Source organism: Lithobates pipiens, unplaced genomic scaffold (assembly GCF_037356315.1).
Source record: "Lithobates pipiens isolate NorthernLeopardFrog02 unplaced genomic scaffold, aLitPip1_a1.2 Scaffold_13, whole genome shotgun sequence".
NCBI classification, from domain to species: Eukaryota; Metazoa; Chordata; class Amphibia; order Anura; family Ranidae; genus Lithobates; species Lithobates pipiens.
This window is the reverse complement of record NW_027507718.1, coordinates 474,213,073-474,235,077: the sequence shown is the minus strand read 5'-3', so window position 1 is coordinate 474,235,077 and position 22,005 is coordinate 474,213,073. Positions and strand designations below refer to the sequence as shown.

The 22,005-nt window shown below is 37.2% G+C and overlaps 1 protein-coding gene across 1 annotated transcript in view; it reads left to right on the top strand.

Moving 5' to 3' along the window:
* The window catches only part of NAT8L (N-acetyltransferase 8 like), a 97,301-nt gene extending 81,379 nt beyond the window's left edge, over positions 1 to 15,922 (top strand). The window contains exon 3 of the mRNA XM_077477917.1: positions 1,196 to 15,922. Coding sequence (XP_077334043.1) covers positions 1,196 to 1,563 — 368 coding nt within the window. The 3' untranslated portion in view covers positions 1,564 to 15,922. The remainder of the gene's footprint in view (positions 1 to 1,195) is intronic.
* Positions 15,923 to 22,005: the final 6,083 nt, after the last annotated feature.

Sequence of the window (22,005 nt, the reverse complement as noted above, 5' to 3'; positions counted from 1 at the left end):
CCAATAGCCTTCCTTTCGGTTCTGTACCCAAGGACCAATGTTTAAGAGCTATTGTGAAGTATTTAGTCCTCCTAAAAGTGTCGTCAGATAAGAAGCTCATGGATACTGCTAAATACTAGGGTGCAGTTCAATCTGCAGACAGTATGCTTTAGACTACCTGTAATATACTTAAAGTTTGTTAGTGACTTTTGCATATGTACAGTATATCACATCTCCACTTATCACCATATTTTGATTCTCTGCTTCATCAGCTACACTTGAAATTTGATCATCCCATATACAAGAGTCAAGTACATGGTTGGGACATTCTCCACTGTATCAAATGGCACAGATCACTGAAATTACATTGTCTTGCTTTGAAATAGATGTCACATAGTTGGTTACCTCTGTCCATTAGACTCTCAAGTAGAAAGGCAGTGAAACACAATCTATGCACCAAGGATTTTCAATGTGTATATACTACAGGCAGATATAAAAAAGCACAACATACTGTAACTCTCATTACAAACCCTCCTATACAAGTAATACACTTTTTTGCAAAGTTGACCATTTTCCTGTGGTACCTCCCATTATTAAATTTTCTGGAAAAGTAGAGTCGGATTTTAAATAATTCCATACAAAGTGCACCTGTAAGCATTTTTAAAGGTCTATCTCATAGTAGGTACTACAAAGTTATGGTTGCCAGCCAGAAAATCCTCTTATGTGTGCCTTCCTAATCCTGTTTACAAGATATTCCTTTTTTTCTGAGGCCCTCCCACCATTGCAGTAGCTAAAGGGTGTGCCACAATTGGTTAATGTCTCTTTGTTGGGGAAAGCTGAGCTTTAAAGTGAGGTAAGGTGAGCATTTAGTAACAAAATTAAATCATAATCACAGGAGCATAGAAGAGGCATTTCTAGTTAGCAGAATCCTTGTAGTTCCTGCTCTTAATTGGGATTTTATTTTCAAATGTTAAAATGCTTGATGGAATTGTTTAAACTATAATTTTTCTATTTATGTGTAACCCCCCTTTGTGTAGTACCTACAGCTGCATATAGTGGAATTGGTAATGGCCTAATACAAGTGTTATATTTAATGCTACCTGAAGGCCATAGCTGGGGTGATAAATCACCCTTCATGCAATATTAAAATGGTTAATATTCTCTCTAACACTTTTTAGTGACCACCACTTGTCTGACGTGTACTTGTGTTCTACAGGTTCCTGCTTCTGGGTGGCAGTCTTGGACAGCAGAGTCGTTGGAATAGTGGCAGCCAGAGGCAATGAAGAAGACAACGTAGTCGAGCTTAGACGAATGTCTGTAGACTCCAACTACCGTGGGAAGGGAATCGCCAAGGCTTTAGGCCGCAAAGTCCTGGAGTTTGCCATGTTAAACCACTACTCCTCCATCATGCTTGGCACTACAGCTGTGAAAATTGCAGCTCACAAGCTCTATGAGTCTTTGGGTTTCAAGCATGTGGGTGTCATTGAAAACCATGCTGTCCCAGGGATGACACATTCATTGCTAGAGAGAATGTTCTTTCAGCTTCGCTACCACCGCTACTGTCTACAGCTACGTGAAGAGTAGAAAAAAAATTCAACCCCTGCCTGATTTCCCCACCTCAGCTTCCATTCTCTCTTAACACATTATCGCAGTGATGGCAAATAGCATCATTTGCCTGTCATCACCTTCATATTCCAATCGGTTTCTTCCTTCTTAGCGAATGTACAACAGGCCCTTGCAAGGATTTTGTAAGATAGAGGCAGTGTGGTCCTCCCTCTCACAAGTCTAGTATTAACTTTCTAATAAGGATGGTTCTTCTATCAGTTAGGTAAAGCCTAGCAAGGTATTGTAAAGCACAGGAACCGAAATTCTGGCCTGCTGTAAATGTAGTCTTTTTTTTAAAATTGTAAATATTGACATATGGGAAAGGGGGATGGGCTCCAAAATCAAGAGTGAATGCAATGTAAAATACCAGTAGAGTGTAGTATAAATAGATCTTCTAGTTAACCTATTTTCAAGACAATGTGAATACCAATGCTTGGTCCAATGCATGAAGAGGAAGTGTCTATACATTCACACAGCACTGCCACTGAAGCATTGAGGCTGCACTTTTATAGATGTGTCAACTGTTCTGCCAAACCTCTCAATGAACTTAGGCACATCAATCTTCTGTGACCTTCCTAGAGATGTCAAACTCTTTCTAAGCCAGCAAACTTCCCGTTACGTCTAACTGAGCCCATTTGTAATATATCATGTAGCTAGAGATCTTGCATTATCGCAAGGGGACTTGCAGATCCAAGATCCACAATTCTTAATGTGCATCAAAGTGTTAAAAGAATTTCCTCAAATTGTTTGTCTCATACTGATGTCACTGAGCACAAGAGAAGTTAGGAGCAATGCATTTGTATTCTCTTCACCAAATCTTTGACAAAAGCAATCAGTGAAAAATAAAATGTTTTTTTTTTTTTTTTAGGAAGGGGAGAGAAGGAATGTATTAATACCAATGAACTCCCTATGTAATGTGTATATACCATATATAATGGAGGTGCAAACTTCCTTGTAAATATAACTGCTTTAAATCTATCAGAATTCTGACTTGTATAATGCAAGTAGCAATGCAAAGCAAATTTGGCATGTTTCTGTACATGGTATGTACGTACAGTGCCTGCCAAAACAATCTGTCCAAGTCAGCAGCTTCTGTCTTGAACTGTATAATTTTTGTAAATTGTTTGGGGGATAGAATATTTGCATGTTGTATGATTAAGAATCACTGGGTAGATATTCAGTTGTAAAAAAAAAAAAAAAAGAGTATAAGATGCTTTTGAAAATTATATATATGTTAAAGCATTTAAGTTGCTTAGTATTTGATAGTTAATTTTTTTTAGAATGCATTCCAATATTATAGTATGCTAATGACTATATTAGATAATAAATGTCAACTTGCATTTTCACAAATGGAGGCTGGAATGTGGACAAAAAGACAAGTCCACTTGAAACATTTTGGTTTTGAAAAAATGGCAATGAGTTAAGACGTGCGCTGGTTTCTGAACCCTCTCACTGCATTCTCCATAGTAGAAATAAATGGTGGATCCAGTATTACAAGGTGACTTCCTTGTAATAGTTGGAGTCACAGAAAAATAATGTAAACCAACAGGTGATTAAACAATCCAGTATCAATCCAAAGCTGAAATATTAGTTTTCTATTAAGCTTAATGTTTAGGCTGCTATTACCTTGAAGTATATTTCATTAAATATCCCTATTGTTTTCAATGCAGTCTGAAGGTTACTGTCATTTAACCCAATTGGTTTCCTTGCCCAGGCATGTAAATATTATTGTATGGGTATGTTGAGACTGATACATAATTATATCTGCTTATATGGTTGGGCAAAAGCACCCTACACTTGCAGGAAAATGATTTGCAAAATTAAAAAACAAAACAAACACAAAGTAGAAAAAGGATGAGCAAATCTTCAGAATATTTTGCATCTTCATGTGCTAAAAGATTACTGTCAATCACTAGCTTTTGATAAAACACACTTCCTAGAGCCCAGCTTGAAAACCTGGAGGACAAAATGAATTTATCAGAGCCCTCGTAATAGCAGAATTCTCAAGCACCTGCACAAAATGTTATTGGTTTTTTGCCACATTTTGAAGGACTGTTTTCATTTGACTTGAAAAGAAAATGCACATCGCTGGAGGAAACAATTGGGTCAGTGACGCATATCCTCCACGTGTGTTGGCCTAGCTCTAGGGTGTTAACGTGGACTGCACTTATTAGGCTCCATTCACACCTGAGCAATTTTCAGCTTGTAAAAACGCTCAGCTCTGAAGCTCCAAAACGCCCAACAAGCAAAATGACACTACTTTCAATGGCCTCTGTTCACATCTGAGCGTTCTGTTGCTTAAAGCAAAACACCTGAAGCTCAAAAAAGTACATGGGCTTCTTTTTGGCAGATTACAATCGTTTTTGGCCCCATAGACTTCAATAGAATCTCCTGACTTGAGCAGAAAAACTAGTTTCCGCTCCCTCTCCTCCCCTTAGTGCTTTCTATCAGCTAAACAAAAATGCCTGAAACTGTAAAACACTTGTAATACACTTCTAAAACGCTTTTAAAAAGCTGCAAAAAAGCTTAAAAAAAGAAAAACGGCAGTGAATCAATACGCTCAGGTGTGAATGGAACCTTAAAATTAAAATTTGCCTTTCGAGTGCACGTCGGATTCCTTCAATGCATGTTGACAGTGAACTAGTAGGACTAAGCGCTCACATCACAGTTTGTGAAAAAAAAAATTCATGATGTCGGGACTACTATGTGGTATACATCATCTTATCTTATACCACAAAGTTACAAATTTTGCTGGCACTGGGGCTGCGAATTGTCCATGGCCAAATCGTTCTATCACATCTATTTAAAAGGCTTTTGTTTTGTGGGTAAAACCTAGATCCAGCCAAATACATCAGTTAAATGTTTATTTTTTCACAATTCAATTAAATTTAGTTTTTATTCTTCTTTTTTTTTCTGAGATTATGTCTACTAAATGTGTCTCTGCTATTACATTTAGTTTTGACTACTGGGTATACCAGCCTTAATCCAAAACAAAAAGTGGCTATGGGCCACAATAATGGTGGTATACAAATGTTTAATTTAAGATTCAAACAACTTCCACCCAGGATTGACACTTTTCCATTTGAATACAATTAGAAACCTGTGTGAATCTTGGTTGAAAGTTGTGAAAATATTGTGTGAAACCATTAATAAATTGTCTTTTTTTTTTTTTTTTTTTTGCAAATAAGGAAAAATTAACTAGCAAACCATGAAACCAGCTTAAAAGGTAAATTCACTTAAAAAAATGTTTGGCTGAAGTTACACTTTAATTTTCATGGCTGGTGTTGTACCTTTTTATAACAGAGGGAGGCGGTATTTTTTTTTATTCACTTGATGTACATTGTATAGATTTGAAAATGACTGCAGGAAAAAAAAAACATCTGCATGTCTTTAAGTAAATGTCATATGGTATAAGAGGTGGAGAAGTTCCATATTTGAAAATGAATACATAAAAATAATTGCAAGCCTCTAAATGGTCCCTATCTCAATGATTTGGCTCACAATGACTAGGGTTTAGCAATAGCGAAAGTGTTATTCTCTAGTTGGGGGTGGGCTTACGGCAGATTGTACCAGGCCTTACAATTTAATGTTTCACCATATGCTTTTTGTTTTGTATGTCTAAAAGGATAACGTTGTCTTTTTAACATCCAAACCATGCCCTGTTTAAGATTTGTGTTGTGAGCATTTCGAAATATGTTCACACAGAAAGGTGAACAATTTCTGGGCATAACCATTATTTTAGCAAAATTACTTCTAGCCCTTCTTAAAGAAGGATTCCTCTATTAAGAAATGGATGATCATAAAACACATACAAATCCTGAACACTTGAGCTCAAAATGTTTTTTTTTTTTTATCATAATACTTAATGGTGTTCTTCCTTAAGAAACCATGAAAATAGTGAATGTCTGTGGTTTACTGTAAACGAATACACTGCAGTGTAGTCTATAGGTCGCTTGCCTGTGCACATGTAGGGTGTAGGTAGTTACAAATATATTGTGCACATCCGTTTTGTCAAAGTCTTCAACAATGGGGTTTTATAGATAACAAACTACCATGTCAAAGGACCACTGAACTAAAAATTTAAGTTTCAACTTTCAGAAGCACATACAAATGTAAATGTAATGATCCCATAACTATACAGAGCCTGAAGATATTATGTAAAGACTTCCTAAATGCAACCTATAAATATCTTGCCTTACTAACCTCTGGAAACATCTGAAAATGTTCTTCAAAATTTTTATTTTTTCTTTCTTTAAGACAACTTGTATTTTTTGGTTTATTGGCCCTTTAACATGTTTTTATTATCCTGAATGTTGCTTAATACTGTATAGCCGAGTTTCTTAATATGATAGCAGAATGCTGTGTCATTTGCCTTCTTGCTTACATTGCATGGATTATCTGAACATGGGTATAATCTGCGTTTACATATTTGAGTCTATGCTTTGTTCGTTTATTGTGTATATATATATATATATAAATTACATGTACAGAAGACACTTATGTACTATCAAAACAATTGCTATTAAAAGAACACAAATTCTGCTGGCAAATATATATAATGTTAAGTATGCACAGTACTTTTTCTTTATAAGTACATCCTATGCCCGCTGCAGTTGTACGTTAAATGCTACTCTTGCAATTCAGTACTGCCTTGAAACAGGAGGGCTACAGCCAGCAAATGCGGGAATAATTGTGTATGCTTGGATTGCAATAATAATTGCTATATTATTGCTAAATCTGTAAATACACTGATGTCAGCCTATTGTATATTTACATTTCACCAGATGACAATATAATGTTGTACAGATGGTCCTATCAAGTAAGGATTTTGTACAGTGTATAGAAATTGGCAAAGTATTTTCTTGTTGCTTTTAGTCACTGAGAAGTATAAATAGACAGGAGGAGACATGTGGGAAAACAGTGTGTGCCTTTCTTGCTCTGCAGTTCTTTCTCCATACTGGCAACGTGATTACAGCTTGCTGTTGCTGCTAGTATACATCGTTACTGGTAGCATATCGGATAACAGAAGCACTTACATCTGTCCAATGTTTATGTTCATTTATGTGTGGAAGACGAAAGGGTGTTTTGTAAAAGCATTTGTAAAATATTGATGGGTTTCATTCAGATGCAGTTATTACCATATGGCCACAATGTTAGCAAGGACAGGAGTATTTTTATAATGTGTGTGAATTCTGATAATGTCAGACTGAATTTTGTAGAAAATGTTAGCCAATTTCTGGGAGAGGAGCACATTTTGTAGGTAGGCCAGTCTTGCTTCAGAATTGTTGTTGGGGTATTTTTTTGTTTTACATCTACATATGTTTTTATACTCTTTTAACTCTATTTAAAGGGAAAATTTATTCAAAGTAGTATTTTAGTTTTTGGTGGATTCCAGTGCATTACACCACCCATCGGCCTTTTCTGTATCTTGGGATTTTTTTAGCAGAGAAATCTGCAGATTTTTTACAATCTGCAGAATCCAGCAGTAGAACAGAGCATCCTATGATTGGTTTGTAATGGTCATGGCATGAGAGAGGTGGTGGGAGCTATGATTGTAGGTAGATCTTATTGCCAGAGTTCCTAAGACATATTAAAATACAGTGTTTTTATTCAACTCATATTGGAATTTGACTGCAAATATTTCTTGTTCTTGGCTACCCTTTGGAACCAAACTGACCAAGATAAAGGGGTTGATACTAAAGGCAAAAAGACTGTGCACTCTGCAGTTGCTCCAGAGCTTAGTAAATGAGGGGAAGCTCTGCTGACTTCCATCATCCGATCATGTGCAAGCAAAAATGCTGTTTTAAAATTTTCCTTGTACATGATTGGGTGTTCTTTGCAAAGTGAAGCTTTACCTCATTTACTAAGCTCTGGAGCAACTGCACCTGTAGAGTGCAACTTGCACTTAGCAAAAAACACATTCTATTTGCCTCTAGTAAATCAACCCCAATGCCAAATCTGACTAAATCACACCAAAATCTGATTTTACTGGAGACCTGGACCCTAATTTACAATATAGTCACCTTGCTAGGGAAATTTTACTTAGCTTAGTAAATGTGAAGAAACTGTGCTTATGTCAATTATCCAATCATGTTTCAAGCAGAAATCCTGATTTTTGCTTTTTTTTATTTCCTTCCACCTGATTGGGTATTCTTTACAAAGTGAATTTTCACCACATTCACTAAGTGAACAGAAGAAAACTTACTTACTTGCAAAGTCAAAATGCACAAATCAGGGTCATGCACAATTGTTGTATGTTGCAAATTTTGTATGAAAAGATCTCCCACCTCAGTAATTTTATACACAAGCAGACCTATAGAGCTTTAGTAGTGCAGGGTGGCCATAACAGAGCAAGAAACTAAAATAAAAACATTTTCTTGGTAAACAACTGACAAGTAAATGGGCTTATTTTCTTTTAGGTGTAGAAATAATGAAAGAAAGGAAGAGAGATTATGGTGTTGACCTCTAGGTTGGGACTGAAAGTACAAGCAGTGGAAATTGAGACATTTTCTCAGTTATGTATTTACACTATGTGGATAGGGCATACATTTGGTAATGTTGGCGTGCCCTATGGTAGATCTACTGCCTCTTGTAGTCAACAGGAATCTATCGAGGTGCCTTAAGAATTTTAAGGTGTCCACACACAAATATTTGATCGTTCTGTCAGCATAGGGATCAACACTTTTCTACAGCAGTATTTTTACAGATGGTTATGCTGGCAACATATGGCTCAAGTTTTGGGCAATTTATGCTAAATCATCTGAAATGCAAGATCTGGGTGGCCTTGTTGGTACCACATGGCTAGACAAAATTATATTTCAAATTTGAAGAAGGCAGATAAAAAATTGTCAGACAAACAGTGACTGCATCCAAGCACCTGTAATCACTGTTCAGGTATTGAGACAACTAACGCCATCTGAATACAATAGTCAGCAGAGAAGATTGCTCTACTCACCCTGCTTAGCTTGGACGGGAAAATTAACTGAAATGTAAGCTTTTATTGCTAGTCTTAGGCTGGCCGTACATTATACAATTTTCTTATTCAATTTCCTTTAGATTTACCTTCAACTATGTAGTGAAAGGGCTTGCCTGACTGTATACAAATTGAGAGTGTTTAGGTTTGACCTCATATTATATGGTTTTGGTAAATCTAAAGGAAAATTGTACAGTGGATGTCCAGCCTTAGTTTGTCTAATATATGCATCATTATTGTTTAGTGTGACAAGCTAACTCCATCAATGGGTGCTCTGTGAAAGTCTACTGCTGGAGCTGTTAAAGATAATATGAGAGTAAACCTCAGGGTCTGTGAATATCATGGAATCCCCGGAGAAGCTGCTTTTATACTTGACCAGGCTAATAGATATCTGGTCAAAGTGATGATGATATCTAAAACTTATTTATTTTTTGGCAGGTTTCCATTACATTTGGTCTATTTGTAGTGTATATTTTCTTGAATGTTCACTGAAATAAAACAAGAGCCCTACTTACAGATGTGTATCTGATTCTTTCCCAGATAGTGACCACAGATGACTGTAATTTTATCAACATTGGTCTACAAGAATTATTTGTCTTCTATAGCAAAAATACTGTATGAATTCATGCAATACGAATTGGCAGTTATGATATGTTCATTGTATAATACTAGTTAGAAAAAAAAACTTGTAGTTCCTGGCCTATGCTAGCACTTTTCCTTACATCATTATCCTGATGTGCACCCCGTTTTGCTATCTGTTTTAATATGGTGCATTTTGACAATTTATTTTGTTGTGCCTTTTTATTTTATTCTGCCTCTGTAGAGATGAGCATAATGCATGGCAAGTAGTCACAAAGAAACAGTACAGCCTGCTTTTTCAGGGTCAGTCTCAGTTGAGGAGCTTATGTTATCGTAATACCACCTAGCTATATGTGCATAATATGGAAAAGACTGCAGACAGCAGTTTCTGTATACATAGCCCCACATATACAGAGCCCCAGGGGCACTGGTAGTTTTTCCTTGTTCAAATATTTTATTGGTACAGAAAAAAAAGAGTAACATACTAACACAGTAAGGTGAAGGGTGCACAATAATGCACCAATTGTGTAGGGATGCAGCCCATAAAAATATGATAGGGAAAGCACCGAAAACAAAGATGATAAACGTTTGGTACCTGTAGTATAACATTTTATAGGGGAGTATGGTTGACTGGGCACTGGCAGTTTTTCCACAAATCAGCTGACTGCTGGTATTATTTGGGTATACACCAATTTTGAAATGTGCTATACAGATAAACTGGGATTATGGAAGAGAGATTCTGGCTGGTTGCTATGGTAAAGTGGACAGTTCATCTTTCAAAAATTTTGCCAAGGAAGATCTCAAAACCGCACCAGGCTTATTGAATAATGTAAACAGAACTGAGTTGTAATCCATAGCAACCAATTTGAATGCACTCTAAAGCCGCGTACACACGGGCGGATTGTATGGCCTACTTAGTCCGTCATACAATCCGACGGACAGTCCGTCATACTTTCGAATGAACGGACTTGACCACACACGGATAGCCAAACAGTCCGTCGAAAGCTTGCGCGATGACGTGTACAGCACGTACGATGGGACTAGAAATAGGAAGTCCAATACACAGCAATGCAATCTTCCGCCGTGTAAATCCTTTCTGAGCATGCGCCATTCTTAGTCCGTCGAACTAGCCTACTCACGAGCAGATTGTCCGCTGAAACCAAAGTATGACGGACAGTATTACGGAAATTCCGAAATACTTAGTACGCCAGACTGCACACTGAAAAAGTCAGCTGAAGCCCACACACGAGCGGACTGTCCGCTGAAATGTGTTTCGCCGGACTAAGTTGGCCATACAGTCCGCCCGTGTGTACGCGGCTTTAATCTAGACGTAATAGAAAAATCTGATTTTGTTATGGAATACTGCACTTTATCTTTTTAAGGAGGACAATTATTGAACAGTATAAGGAAACAAGCTGTTTCACTGGAATTCATCTATTTTACCCACTAACCCCTAGTAATGTGTTTTCTGTTTGTGCAGAATATACTACAGTTGCTTGAATTTGCATCGCAACAGTATAGATTTAGGACTCTGGGTTGTTTTCTCTGATGGCTGTTTGTGTATATATATATAATGAAAAGTTTTTGCCATAGCATTTCGCTCATCTCTACCTCTCAGGATTTATAAATCAGATTTCTGTAAAAATGTACTATTGTTATCAAACCAAGGTGTTATTAAATACTAGGAAGTGCAGAAGTAATTGCATGGTGCAAATGGTATGTATTAGTCACTGTCTTACCATTAAAATAAGCTTTACATGTGCAATTTAAATCTGGACTCCAGAATCAAGGCTCTCTTTCTTCCAATCTCCCTCTCCCTATGCGCAGCTGCAAACAAAAAAGACACGCTGATCAGTTTTTCTTCTGTTTTATTGCGTTAAAGAACTCGTGACCATTGGATAATATGGAACTTTTACACTGGTCAGTTGCAGGTCCCTTGCACTTTGCAAGTCCTACAAGCTGCATTTTTGGTACTTGTTTAGTGTGGTAAAAAACTGTACCAAAAACACACCCCTCCATTGAAATAAATGGAAAATGCATCAAAAGGGTATCAAACCCCCCCCGGTTGCGTTTTTGAGTCGCAAAGTTCTTTTTTCACACGTACACAATGCACCAGAAATGTTATAAAAACACAGTTGCGTTTTTCGCGTTTTTTCAAAAGAGCAGTGTGAAAGTAGCCTTACTTCTGTGGCCAGAATTTGGGGATTTACTTCCTACTAATGTCACAGCAAGTCCTTGCACAATCTGTCGATCTCCTGCCACCAAGAGGGGGGTTCTGTGAGGTGCCCTGTGTCTTATCCCACAGACCTAAACAGAGCCAAATTTAAATAATCCTTTGGGTCTGTGTGGTGTTTGCTTATGTAGGCGGAGAGTATTGACTGAGCAGATCCACCAAATTTGGAAAGTGCTGCCATATTGTTCCCAGGGCTGGTACTGAGACCAGTTGCCCTGGTCTTGGAGAAAGCAGCGATTACCAGGTTTTATTACTGGAAACACCTGTCCTATACAACTCTTTCAATATCAGTTTTGTCTGATCTGCTGCAAGAATATAACAAAATAAAAAGTGTTAAACTAAACTGTTACCTTAATATTTCTATTGAATGGAGTTTAGCTTTACAAAAGAGCCTCTTAGTGCAAAAAAATGGTAGTTGCCATGTGCATATCAGCTGGTGGGACAGTGACTCATTAAACAACAAAGAGCTGAAACCAAAGGTCGTTTTTAAGGGTTTTCCATTTTAAACAAAAAATAAACTCCTTGTTTAAACCTCTCTTATGTAATTACTCTTTAGGAAAACCTCCTTCTCCACAAGCTACAAGTTCAAGAAAGCCCTCTTACAGTTCCTTATGCACGCTGTCATTATTTGAGGCATTTCGAATGCTGATATTTAGCATTCCATGTAACTGATCTTATTTATCAAAATAACATATAAAAAAATGAGTTCTGCTAGCAGTTTTCATCTACTTGTGAAATCGTAGAAGTTACAGTTACTTCAAAACAAGGAGGCTTGAAAGGTAACAAGGGGATTGCTGCACAGAGGTTTCTAAGCAGGGAGTCAGTTTTAAAGTGGAACGCCCATTTAATTTCGAAGATAAACCCCTAAGTATTGTAAATGTAGCACACCTTTTTTGGAAAAGTTCAGTTGAATGTGTCATGGCAAGAAGCATTTTGCGGTCTCTCAGATACATTCTATGCACATCTTTTGTTGGTAATAAAAGTCCTGTCTGTAAATCTCTTTTATGGCTATGTTAAAATCAAACTGTTCTCTCTAAACTTTTCAGTATGCAATCTGTACATCACCAGGCATATTTAATAAGGCAATGCAAAGTACTATATGTAATATACTGTAACTCATAGCCAGCAATGAGAAATGTTATCTGACTACAGTTAACCAAAATTGGATTGGTTGTTCTGAATTGCTCTGCACAAATATATATTTCTGCATGCCTTCATTACCAAGTACCCAATGAATGTAAGCCTTAAAAATAGAAGGGTGCTTCTCAGAAATGTGGTAAATTAAACTGTACATTCTGTATTATGCAAGTAGGCAAAAAGCAAAGATAAAGTGCAGTAAACTATGGAAAATAACCAATCACCGACATGATTCCAGACAAACCAACATTTGGTATGGGATACTGCATATTATACACCACTACTTGGTTTTGGGTTTTCTATGGTGAATAAAGTCGTGTGATCCTTTGCCTGCAGTTATAAGTACCTCTAAATTTCTATGGACTCCCAGACCAAGGAGATGGAAATTTCATTTCTGAATCCTCCATGGTAAATCTGTGCTTTAATACAATTCCTCTAATACTTTTCTTCTCTAGTTTCTTTACATTAGGCCTATTACTTGTTACAGAGAGCCATAGGAAAAGATTTACGGTGATTTATATGCAGGAGCTGACCTGAGACCATTTGTTCTATTCATAGCTATGGGGGCATAGTTCTACTGAGCACTACATGAAAGTATCCATCAATACAAATTATAGTACTATACAGAAGCTGAATAGACATATATAAGGCAGGTCCCATATGACTTCCCTTAAGCTTCTGCAAAGTTGGTTTATTGCTTGTTCCACCAGTATATAGGCACGCCTAATATTGGGTACTGCTCGGCTGATTCAAACGCTGCCAAGACGAGGGTAAACTAGGAAATGATACGTTTATAGATTTTACAACATTGTTAGAGTATTTTTTTAATTGATAAAGTATAATTACTTAGACCGCGACTCCCTCTTCAATACATTGTTTTTGAAAGTGGGGGACACGTACCACTAGTGGTACTCATCCACACTCAGGGTTAAATGCAGTCCTGCCTTGTGGAACACAAAAAATAACACTCTGGTATCAGTTACTGTATGTATGACGGGCACTTGATAGACTATGGTGGCTTAAGGAGAAGAAAATATATATTTTCTTATGAGAATTCCAGGGCCATTTTGAGGAAATCAGCATACTAAGTAGTAATTCTTCTCTGAACAGTAGGGTGGGAAGGTGGTACACAGGGAAAACTCATAGAAAGGCTGACAGAGGTATAGGTCTCATCAGAAAACTGCATTAACCTATGGTTTGAACAGTGTTTTAGTACTATAAGTGTAGAGTAACATTTCTTAGTACAGGTGTACTCAGATACTGCCAAAGTTCTGATGGTGGTATACAACCAAAGTTTAAAAAGCACTGCTGTAAGGCTTTATTTGCGCAATTACCAATTTCACTGAAGGTTTTTGATATTGTTCCTTTCACATTCCTTATGTGGCAGCCAAGAATGCAGCATGGTTATGATTATATTGTTAGCAAGACAATCCAATCTTAACCACTTCTTTCATTAGAAGGATGTCACAACCTGCATTGCTTACAGTTAGTAAGCTATGTTGTGCTATGGAATATGAACTGGCAAACTTTCTCTTTTATAATGACTGTTTGAAAGTGTGGATGCAGACTTCAATGAGAATATCTTGTCATTGGAGTACCGAGAAAAAAATTAAGTAGTCACAAGTTTCAAAACAAACTTTGTCCACCTAAAATAGGTTTAGAATTTTGAGCGAATGTGGCCTTTAAGAGTGCCATAGTTTAAATGTAAATGTAAGTACTCTTCATCCTAACTTGGAATACTGCTGTGGGCCCTAGTTCTTTAAAGACATCCCGCAATGGATTGACTGTCTCTGTTGAGGTTACTGCAAAAGCTATTTGTGAGTTTCTGTCCACAGGCAGGCCGCTTATAAAGTGGAGGTAGGCCACAGCCTAGAGTTTGCAAATACAGCAGCTCAGTGCTTTAGAAATCCTTCCTAGGCCTGAGTCAGCCTGTAAACAAGACTTGGTAGTATTCTGTGTTAATTAGACTCTTAATATGTATTATTTAAATTTTTTATATAACTTAAGTTTTGATAGATTGTATGTCTCCAACTTTAAAAAAAATATGACAAAGAGAGGAAGGGAAGGCTAAATATATTAGCTCTGTGCATGGTGTTTATTACTAGTGCTAAATAATTATCATTGACATATGGTAAATCAAGAGCCCATGCAAGTGCAAAGCTGGCTAAGCACATTACAGATTGCATGTATAGGTCTATTAAGCTAAAATACAGCTGAACAGGTCAAGCATTATCACTGTATAACTTGCAAATGTTCAGTAGATCTGAGCAGATTGAGATGTTGAATGTACATACCTGTTTTGTATCCATGTTTCAATTTTGGTTGTAAGATTTTTTTCATTTTAGCACCATTGAGCCAAAAGTTAGTAGACTATACAAACTGTAATGTGTGCCAGGTGTAAGGAAGCTAAATAGTTCATATATAATTTACTTGTCACCCCCTCTTATCAAAAGTGCGCTAGAGAGACTGAGTTAAAGTGCCAGTTCAGCATCTTAGTTTTTCTGTTTTCTTTACAAGTTAATAAAGTGAAAGCTAGTTAAAGGGAATCTGTATGGATGTATTTTCTATATTTGAGAATCTGTAATGAAGTGCTGGTTTATTTTGTTTTTTTTATCTAAAGTAACTTACAATATTTTATAATATCTTTTTTAAATGTGAAAAATACAATGCCTCTTTTTAAACTGAATATGTCCAAAAGTGTTTAATAGACAGCCAAACTGCATCAACTGTTAGTAGTTCAACCAGTTTATGTCAACTGCTGGATAATGTATAAGAAGGGGTTTGAGACAAGAAGAAAAAGAGCACAGTGGCTTTCCACCTGTTAGTAAATGTGGGGGATATATAGAGATATCTATATGTCTATATATCTATATCTCTGTATATCTCTATCTATCTATATAGAGATAGAGATATATATATATATATATAGAGATTATATATAGATAGATAGATAGATAGATAGATAGATAGATAGATAGATAGATAGATAGATAGAGATATATATATATAGAGAGAGAGAGAGAGATATTATTGGACTGTATCATTAAACACAGGTTCACTGGGATAGTATATATAGCTGTAAGCTTAAATGTACATATATTTTGAACATTTGATATAAACCAATATGCAATAAAAATATTTCACTATGGATTCCCTTTAATGTCAAGAGTACCATAAAAATAGTTTTTAATATCACAGCTGTTTAAATAATTATATTTTTACTAAGTATTTTTGTGAAATGTTTACTGGAAAGATACATTTGTGAACAGGAACAGGAAAACTTTTTTAAAGCCTTTTTTTTCCTCAATGAGAGCTAGTGGGATTCTGAATATTGGGACTGTACAGTCTAATGTGTAAATTAATGTTTGCAGAACTAAAATGCATGTCTTCTGTGAATAAAACTTAGCGTTGGGTTACTTTTTTTTCACTGCTCGGCATCAACTGTAGCAGCATATATTTTTTTGCTGAAATGGCTACTGAATATTAGCCTCCACCTTTCTTAGCCTTAACTTAAGTGCCCAGCTTGTCTGAAATTAGATTGCAGGCTATTAATCGCTGCTGCTGTAGAGAAGGGGAGATGTTATTTGGAATGAGGTCATGCATTTTCTGGAAAAGTCTGCATGAAAGCCTGTGAATGTGCTTATGTACACAACAATAAGCAGCTTATTTATTGAGAGGTGATCAATAAATAGTATCATGAAAATGTCCACATATAAAATATCATCACAGAGCGGTGCTGTGGATACTCAATATGGTAGGAAGTGCCATGTCCTAATTGGATTGAAGTAGAAAATTGCATAAAGAGCTTGGAATTTTTAGGCACATCAATACACAATGTAGAAAAATAATATCTTTAATATAGAACAAAAAAATACAAAAATACATAATACAAATAAAAATTCACGCTAATAGATTAGCCAGTAGTTAAAATGTTGCAACTATGACATAAACCTGATGCACTACAGGGAATAGGAAAAATATTTCATAATACACTAAATCCCAGAGTGCAGTTATGATGAAACTTTGATGTAATCAAGGCTACCATCTCTCTTTGTCTGCTATAACTATTAAAATGTGAAGATTTTGGGATTGCTTCCCTTTGGTATTATGTGGATTAGCTATGGTTTCCTACTACCTCTCTCTCTCATAGATGCTTTACACTGTGGAACTAGATTTATATTCTACCATATATAATCTCTGATGGGTTAATTTGACTCTCCAGCAGTTGCCCTGCCCTTGTTTTTAGCTGCATTACTTACAGCTTTATTATACATAATCTAAAGCTCCTGAAGAAGCGCTTGGCACGTAACATGTAGCGCAAGATCAAGTTACGTCACAACGTTTCATCATAACCGCACTCTGGGATTTATTGTATTATGAAATATTTATTCTTGCAGTGCATCAGGTTTATTTCATAGTTGCAACATTTTAACTACTGGCTAATCTATTAGCATGAATTTTAATTTGTATTATGTACTTTTGTCTTTTTTTGTTCTATATTAAAGATATTATTTTTCTACATTGTGTATCGCTGTGCCTAAAAAGTCCAAGCTCTTTATTCAATTGTCTACTTCAATGAAAATATCCACGATTATGAAAAAAAATTATTTCCATTTTTGATAAATTTGCTTACAGACCTCCACAAAGGCTAGTGATCACAATGAGGTTGGTTGCCCAGATAAAGCAACTATTTTAATTGTAATTCACATGTTCCTGTGTGTGAATGCCCACAAGCACACTATAGAGCTTAACTTGAGGATCATTTCTCTGGCTGATGGTAATTGGCAAAGATGCTATAGGCTTGATTCACAGTTAACACATTGGCAAAAGAATCCTTATTTTCCAAAAAAATACTGTTATTTTTAAGCTTTATCGAATGAGATTTGAAAATTACAGTCACATGGCTAACCTAAAGATATGTATCAATCTCCTAAGGCCTCATGCACACTGAGTGTTTGCTCAGTTTCTCTAAACACCTTTTCTCCTAAACATTTCACCAATCAGTAATGACAATAGTACAATAGAAAATAGCTGCAAAGGAAGTGACCACAAGATATTTTGGGGTAGTAGACCTGCATACAGTTATGACAGAGAATTGCACAGCAGCACATTGGGGTTAATTTACTAAAACTGGAGAGTGCAAAATCTGGTGCATGGTAGCCAATCATCTTCTATCTTCAGCTTGTTCAATTAAGCTATGCCAAAAAAAAATATTAAATCAACCCATTGGTGTGGCATTGTAATTGGCTAAGTATACATGGCCTGTTACACATTACCCAAGACCCACCTGTTTATGGCAACTCCTGTTGTAGCTCGAATGCAAGCCCTAGAAAAACTTCCACCTACTGCTTTTAGGCTCCACTGATGCTAACAAGTAGCGTGCCTAATGTGTAAAATGATTAACTAGGAGATCTACAATCAGGCAGCACAGAAATTACAGAATGCGCTATCGAGTTAAAGCAAATATTACAGACTACAACATCACACAAGCATGCGCAGGGGGTGTGCCTGGGCACACCCTAATCGCTCCGTGTGCAGTGGCATGTACTCCAGTGTGCAGAAGTGTGAGGGGCACACTGTGCCCCGTCAGGGTATTGCACTCCCCAAGTAATCCATCCTATTTCATCAGCAGCACTGCTCTCTGCATCATCTCCCTGCCATTGCCAGCCGGGACATTTCTCCCTGTGAGCTGGGGGTAGGTGCACTGTGCTGTGCCGATCCTGTAATATCTCACTCGCAGAAATCCTATGAGTGAGATATAGAGACACACAAGTGGCAGTGCCAGGCACAATGTGCTAAATGAACAGGACAGAGGAGGCTGAATCTGCTCTGCCTCCCATCCCATCCCTGCTATGTCTGCCCCCACCCCTCCACCCACCAACTTGCACACACTGCTGTGAAAAGGCTTGCCATGGAGGTGGCAGATTTAATTATAGAGCACACAGCAGTCCTAGATCCTGGCTGCCTGAGCCTAGGGGAGACCAGCTTACAGCCACAATAGGGTGGATGCAGGTATGATGAAGACCCTCTTTCTCTCTCTCTCTCACCCCTTCTCTCCCTTGCCCCCATTCTCTCATGCCTCTTCTCCCTCTCTTTCTTGCCCCCGTTCTCTTTCTCTCACCCCCCTCTACTTTACCTCGGTGCAATGAGAGAGAGTGTGTGTGTGTGTGTGTGTGTGTGTGTGTATATATATATTTGACTATGTATTTATTAAGAATTTTCAAAACTTAACAAATAAAGACATAAACACAAAATTTGACAGAGATATACTGTATCTCACAAAAGTCAGTATTTTCACACATTTTTGTAAATATTTTATTATATGTCTTTTCATGTGATAACACTGACGAAATGACACTTTGCTACAATGTAAAGTAGTGAGGCTACAGCTTGTATGACAGTGTACATTTGCTGTCCCCTTAAAATAACTCAACACACAGCCATTAATGTCTAAACTGCTGGCAACAAAAGTGAGTACACCCGTAAGGGAAAATGTCCAAATTGGGCCCAATTATCCATTTTCCCTCCCCAGTGTCATGTGACACATTAGTGTTACAAGGTCTCAAATGTGAATGGGGAGCAGGTGTGTTATCGCTCTCACTCTCTCATACTGGTCAAAGGAAGTTCAACATGGCACCTCATGGCAAAGAACTCTCTGAGGATCTGACAAAAAAAAAAGAATTGTTGATCTACATAAAGATGGCCTAAGCTATAAGACACATACCTCCAAGACGACCACTGCCTTGCTAAAGAAGCTGAGGGTAAAGGTGATGGACTGGTCAAGCATATCTCCAGACTTAAACGCTATTAAGCATTTGTGGGGCATCCTCAAATGGAAGGTGGAAGAGCGCAAGGTCTCTAACATCCACCAGCTCTGTGATGTTGTCATGGAGGAGTGGAAGAGGACTCCAGTGGCAACCTGTGAAGCTCTGGTGAACTCCATGCTCAAGAGGTTTAAGACAGTACTGGAAAATAATGGTGGCCACACAAGATATTGACATTTTGGGCCCAATTTGGACATTTTCACTTAGGGGTGTACTCACTTTTATTGCTAGAAGTTTAGACATAAATGGCTGTGTGTTGAGTTATTTTGAGGGGACAGCAAATCTACACTGTTATACAAGATGTACACTCACTACTTTACATTGTAGAAAAGTGTAATTTCCTCAGTGCTGTCACATGAAAAGACATAATAAAATATTACAAAAATGTGAGGGGCGTACTCACTTTTGTGAGATACTGTGTGTGTGTATATATGTGTATGTGTGTATATATATATATATATATATATATATATATATATATATATATATATATGTATATGTGTGTGTATATATATATATATATATGTGTGTGTGTGTATATATATACAGTATCTTCACATACACACACCTATGTGTGTATGAGCCCTAAGGCAATAGGCTGTGCACACCTATGCAACTTCAGAACTATTAAGAACAGCCTGACCTCTCTTTATCAAGAAATAAATTGTCAAACAAAGTACAGGAGTCTGATGATTTGTAAAAGTGGTGTCTTGAAGAAGGTAAAAACAGGCCAGACACTCAGCCTGTAGCTTTGCAATTAGCCTATTTCTGTTTAAAAAGTGCATTAGACTATTACAAGCAGTCCCTGGGTTACAAACAAGATAGCGTCTGTAGTTTTGTTCCTAAGTCAAGTTTGTATATACGTTAGAACAGGTACATTTTAAAAGTGTAACTCCAATCAAAAAAATGTCTGGGTATTTTTTGGGATAGCATAGGGAAGGGTTAGCACCCTTGTAATATTGGTTTTTCTGTCTGTGCCCCCGTTCAAAAGATTTCACCTCACTTTCTGTTCCTGTGACAATTGGATTTTGAAAATTTTAGGTTGTTGTGTAAACAAAGATTGGTGATAAAGAATTCATGGAGACACCTTTTTCCCATGATAACTCTGACAAAAAGAATTTCCCTTCCCAGGGGTAGATTTCCTCCCACTTTCTGTTGTCTCCCTCCATTTGTTAAGTATGAGTCGTATGTAAGTTGGATGTTTGTAACGCGGACACTGCCTGTATGTATGTGTAACATAATAAATTAAGTGACGACACAGTTACTTCAAAAGTGACTAAGTCTGCACAAAGAGCAGTGGTGTACAGTAACCCATAACAGCCAGATTTCACCTTTAGCCATTGTAAACCGATTATTCAGGCAAATGTCTCCTCTGTAATGAAGGACATTGAGACATGCTACTGTCACATTTAGTTCCACGACCCGCTGGTGTTTCTTATGCCTCCCAACCCACACAATAGCTTGATGACGCACATGCGTAGTTGGGTATGTCCCTTTCACTTTTCACTTACTTTTCACTTGGGAAGACTGTGGGCAACAAATAGGGATTACAGTCAGACCTAAATGTATCCTGGATGAACTGATCTTTGGCCAAGCCTCTCATTGTGCTTTGAAATGCAAGTGGGATCAGACCATGCCCACCCTAGGAGAGTTTCATGCTATGGGTTACTACCCTCTACACATTACTGCTTGTCCTGATCAACAAGGCCAACAAGTAGTCTGTCTAAATGGTGTGTACATCGCTGTACAAAAATAATATACCAAATGACTTCTGACTGTTTTTCCTTTTCATATCTAGTTCCTTGTGAGGCAGCTAGTAATACATATCATTTCCAAGGAAGTATTTGGTAAAATTGCTATTTTAAATGATCAGTCCATCCAACACTGATAGAGCTCATGCACACTGCAGCCCAAAGAAGCGTCTCCTACAGGTTTTTGAGCTCTCATTATTTCTGGAACTCCCATCTCATTCTAGAAACTCCCCTTCATGTTAGCCAATGTGTCCATGCGCACTAGGGCTTTTTCAGGCTTTTTTGGGCAAATGCTCCTTCAGACAGAAAAAAACCCCACCAAACTCACGTTTTTGAGAAGAGCTATTGCCCCAAAGAGCTTAAAACTCAAAAACACGCAAAAACATTTGTTCCAGCTTTTTGTTTTGTTTATACAGTGGTTAAGAAAATGCTATCTAGGAGGGTTTGTGAAAAAAAAAAAAAAAAAGCGCTCATGCTCAATACTGCAGCTCAATAAAAATGAGAGAGAGAGAGAGGGCACAAAAAAGAACAAGCTTCTTCAAGCTTTTATAGGCAGAAATAAAAGCTCAAATGCTTGTAAAAAGCAGCTTTTTTTTTTTAGCTGCAGTGTGCATGAGCCCATAAAGAGATTACCATGAAAGTTGCTGAGCAAAATTTCCTGCAGGCTTCTTATATGCCTTGTGGAATCCAGCAGCAAGATCTCTGTGCCAATCTAGCTGGTTCTACAGCCAGTCAGAGAATCTCATTCCTTCTCTAGAAGCAAAATAAACATTTCTTAAGTAATACAACATAAATGGAAAGTCCAAAATGGAAAGACTTAGGACCTTAGTTATATGAATCTAAAAATGATTCTTTTGCTACTTTTTAAATGTAGCAAAATCTTTTCTTTTTAAAAATGTAAATGTTAGCTGCATGAGACTGATC